The sequence below is a fragment of the Myotis lucifugus genome, unplaced genomic scaffold (genome assembly GCF_000147115.1).
Source record: "Myotis lucifugus unplaced genomic scaffold, Myoluc2.0 scaffold_6, whole genome shotgun sequence".
NCBI classification, from domain to species: Eukaryota; Metazoa; Chordata; class Mammalia; order Chiroptera; family Vespertilionidae; genus Myotis; species Myotis lucifugus.
In genome coordinates this window covers 15309520-15313320 of record NW_005871054.1, presented here as the reverse complement: position 1 = coordinate 15313320, position 3801 = coordinate 15309520, and the positions used below count along the sequence as shown (strand labels likewise).

The 3801-nt window shown below is 61.1% G+C and overlaps 1 protein-coding gene across 1 annotated transcript; it reads right to left on the bottom strand.

Annotated features, from left to right (window-relative positions):
• Positions 1-3: 3 nt before the first annotated feature.
• ZFP36L2 (ZFP36 ring finger protein like 2) lies at positions 4-1610 on the bottom strand (the record flags this gene model as incomplete). The annotated part of the gene is made up of 2 exons (XM_006083476.3): positions 1246-1610; positions 4-720 (listed from the first exon to the last, which is right to left on the bottom strand). Coding segments are annotated over exons 1-2 (768 nt in total), but the record flags the coding sequence as incomplete, so codon positions are not given.
• Positions 1611-3801: the final 2191 nt, after the last annotated feature.

Here is a 3801-nt window from a genome sequence, read left to right as displayed (position 1 = left end):
CCTCGGCTCCCGAGGGAAAGCCAAGGGGCACCCGGTTCGGCCGCACTGAAAGGGTGCGCAAAGTCCCCCAGAGGTGCCCCCCCGATGGGCGCGGGCCTCCCGCTCATCCCGCGTTTGTGGGATGAAAATGGCAAGCGCGGGCCCATTAGGGGGCCAGAAGCCAATGGTGTGGAAGGTGCGGCACAGCTCCGTCTTGTACTTGGGGTGCGGGTCAGGCTGCGCAGCTCGTGGAAAGCCGTGTGCGAACTGGCACTTCTCGCCGTACTTGCACGTGCCACTCTCCTCGAAGGGCCGGCACAGCTCAGTTTTGTAGCGAGTAGAATTGATCTGGGAGCCGCCGCCCCCCTTCTGCTGCTGCTGCAGGTGCAGAAGGTGCTGGCTGCGTTCGCCGTTCTCGCTGAACGAGCGGTCCCGGAATTTGTTCTCCTTGTTGAGCAGGGCTGTGCCGCCGCCCCCCGACGGCTCCTTGAGGGTGCCGTAGGAGGCCGGGCTTCCCGCCACCCCGCTGCCGCAGCTGCTGCCGTTAGGCGCGCCCGGGAACTTGGGCGAGCAGCTGCCGGGGTTAGGCGCGGGGTGGGCGAGCGCGTGCAGGTTGCTGGCCGAGTGCCGTCGGAGGAAGCCCGGCGTAAAGCCCGAGCTGGGGGCGGCGGCCACGGGCGTTCCCACCGCCTTCTTGTCCAGCATGTTGTTCAGATTGAGGTTGGCCAGGGATTTCTCCGTCTGCCAAAAGGAGAGCGGGGAAGGGATCAAAAAGGGTCAAGGAGGAAAGAGTTGGGGCGAGTTGCAGAGTAACTGCCAGTCTTCTGGTTCTTTTTTTTCTTTTCGCGGATTTCGACTCGGCCCCCACCCTCCACCCATACACGCGAAAAAGTTCGCGCTGGTAGGAGCCGGACTCCCACTTCAGGCCGTGCTGGGTTTCGACATGTGATCCTCAGCCCGTGGGCCGCTGGCTTGGGCGGCGCAAACTCAGTCCGGGAAGCCCCGGGTAGCGTGGCCGCGGTCGGCCGGGGAGAAACAACAGCTACAGCAGCTCCCTCCTGCCCTTCCTCCCTCCCTGCTCCTTCTCCCTGCCCATGAGGCACCAACCAGCACGACTACTACAAACTTCGGGATTTTTTCCCCCCAACCCCCAAAAAGTCAAGGTGGGGAGGGGGCTCCCCAAAAGCCGAGGACAGAAGGCAAAGTCTGAAAACTCGAAGGGCTTCCTGCTTGCCCGCCTTCTTCTCTCCTTGCTCCCCCGCGTACCTTGCACAAGAAGTCGATATCGTAGAAGGCGGGCAGAAGTGTGGTCGACATGTTTCTGGATCCTGTAATGGTCCGAGTTGCAGGCTGGGAGGTCCGGCGGAACCTTCGGAGCGGCGCAGCCGGACTGGAGCCACGACGAATAACGGGAGAGGGGCGGGGGAGGGACCAAAAGTTGGCAGGGAGCGAGAAAGGAGGGAGAGGGAAGAAGCGTGGACTGGTTTGAGGGTGCCCAGGAGTGCGGCGTGGGGGAAAAGGAGAGAAGCAAAGAGCGCTTCTCCGCGCCCCGGGGTGCCCAGCCCGCCCCCCCGCGCGGAGCCGACGGCAGCTCGCGGACTGCTGGAACTCGGGGGCAGGCGAGCTCGCGCCCTATAAAGCCGCGGGGCCGGGGCGAGGGCGGGGACAGGCTCACCCCGCTGGGGTCTCCAGGCAACAGGCTGCCCGCCGGCCAGCAGACGTCAGAGGCCTTCCCGGCCTCCCATTGGCCGCCGCCAATTTTTTTCCTCCTCGGGAGGGGCGAGGCCTCGGGGCGGGGCAGGCGGCGGCGGCGCCCGGGGTGGCTCGGGAGCTCGGCCTAGATGGGTGCTGCTGCTGGGCGGTGGGGAGATGCGGCTTCCCTCCCCTGGGGCTGCACTGTTCAAAAGCCCAGCACGTTGAACGTGGCTGGGGTTTTGCAGTCCTGGACGGGTCTTTCCCCGCCCGATCCTGCTAGGCGAAATTGCGTTGCTTTTATCTCCCACCCAGAGTTTAATACTGGGCGCGGGAATTGCAAAATGCAAAAATACTGCAACCGTCGGCGCGGCCCGGCTGGTTTGCCAAGGGTGCTGTGGCCCGGGGGCGCGTTGGGGTGCGGGCTCAGGGCCTAAGTCTGTCTGGTGGGTGGAGGCTTCCTTCCGACTGCACGTGGAGACCCGGTGGGGGTGGGGGCGGGGGTGGGGGCGGGGGCGGGAGCAGCCACGCGGGCGGCAGCGGGGCGACTGCCGCGGCAGTCTCGCCGGGAGGAGCCTGGGCCGGTTTCTCCGCCCCGCTCCCCGCCCCGGCTGCAGTAAACAGGGCCTGAACGCCCGGGCAGGGCCGAGTGTCTGAGGACAAGGCGCTGGCTTTGCTAATCACATCACAAGACCTTGAGCCAGGGCCAAAGTCGCGGAGTGGCGCGGGGCGTCCCGGGCGGGGGAGTCTACTGTGGGGACGGGAGGAAAGGCAGGCAGAGCCGCGTAGGCATGGAGGCGACTTCCCGCCACCCTGTTTGTCTCCTGGTCAGTCCGAGCCTTTCCCAGACCTCCCGAGAGATTGGGGCGTAGCTGCCAGCCAAGCTCCCCGCCCGCCGAAGCCTTGGCCTGGCGCACCCTCCAAGCCCTCCCTGGCCACTGGGAGAGCCGCGCCCCAGGCTCTGGCTAAAGCTTCCCTCGGCCAGGCAGGGCTGGGCACCGAGGACTCGGATGATGGACTCGCCCCCATTTCCTCTCGCCAGCCCCACACCGCTAAAGCCTGTGCCGGGGAAATGTTCTGCCTCCGGGTACGGGGCAGACACCCCCTCTAGCGCCCAGTGAGGCTAAAGCCGCGGGCAGTCCCACTAGGGCAGATAAGAGTCTGTTGCAGGACACTTGCCACTTCCTACCTATAATTATGCTGCCAAAAAGCTGGAGCTGGGCCCATGATTTTGCACACCTGGCAGCCTAGGCTGCAACTGGGCTTAAGGTGGAAGTCAAGGAAGAAAGCTCCCGGACCCACGCCCCCTTCCCGAATTGATCTTATTTCGCATGTTTTCTGCCCTCATTTCCATTCGTTGCTCATTTCCTCTCTCAGGTAACCTGGAAGGGAATGACTCCTTAGAGTTCAGCTTGAATGCAGTACCCAGTGCTGCACTCCCTCTACACCTACCCAGGGAACTGGAGTCTGGGTAGGGCAAAAACTTTAGGATCAGAAACTTAGGGCTTGAAGTTCAGACCCTGCCCCTTCCAAGCCATGTGGTTTTAGGCAAATCACATGATTTTTGTATACCAAGGACTCTTTGGTACTTGAGTTTTCTGGTGAAACTAAGAGAATTCCTGCTTTACTCATTTCTCACCTTTGTCAAGGTGCAAATGAGTTGTTAAAGGTGTTTAAAAGATAAGTAAAATCCATCCTATTATTAAAAGCAAATTTACATAGCATAAAAAAACGGAGGAAGCCAGGCCCCTGGACTATGGCCAGATGGCTAGAAGTCCACAGAATCATGCATGCAGAAATAGGGGCACCAAATCTTAGACTCGAGGATAGTGCCCTCAGAACAGGTGACTGCTTCATTCTGTTTTACATATATATTAGAGGCCCGGTGCAGGAAATTTGTGCATGGGTAGGGTCCCTAGGCCTGGCAGGCGATCAGGACTGATTGGGGCCTTCCAGCTGCCAACTGGGGTCTCCCTTCCCCAGCTGCCTGCCAGGGCCTTCCTTCATTCCATGCTGCCCTCTGGTGGTCAGCACACGTCATAGTGAGCGATTGAACTCCTGAGGGGACTCTTTGCATATTAGCATTTTATATATGTAGTAATCTTTATTGTTTAAAGTATTATATATGTC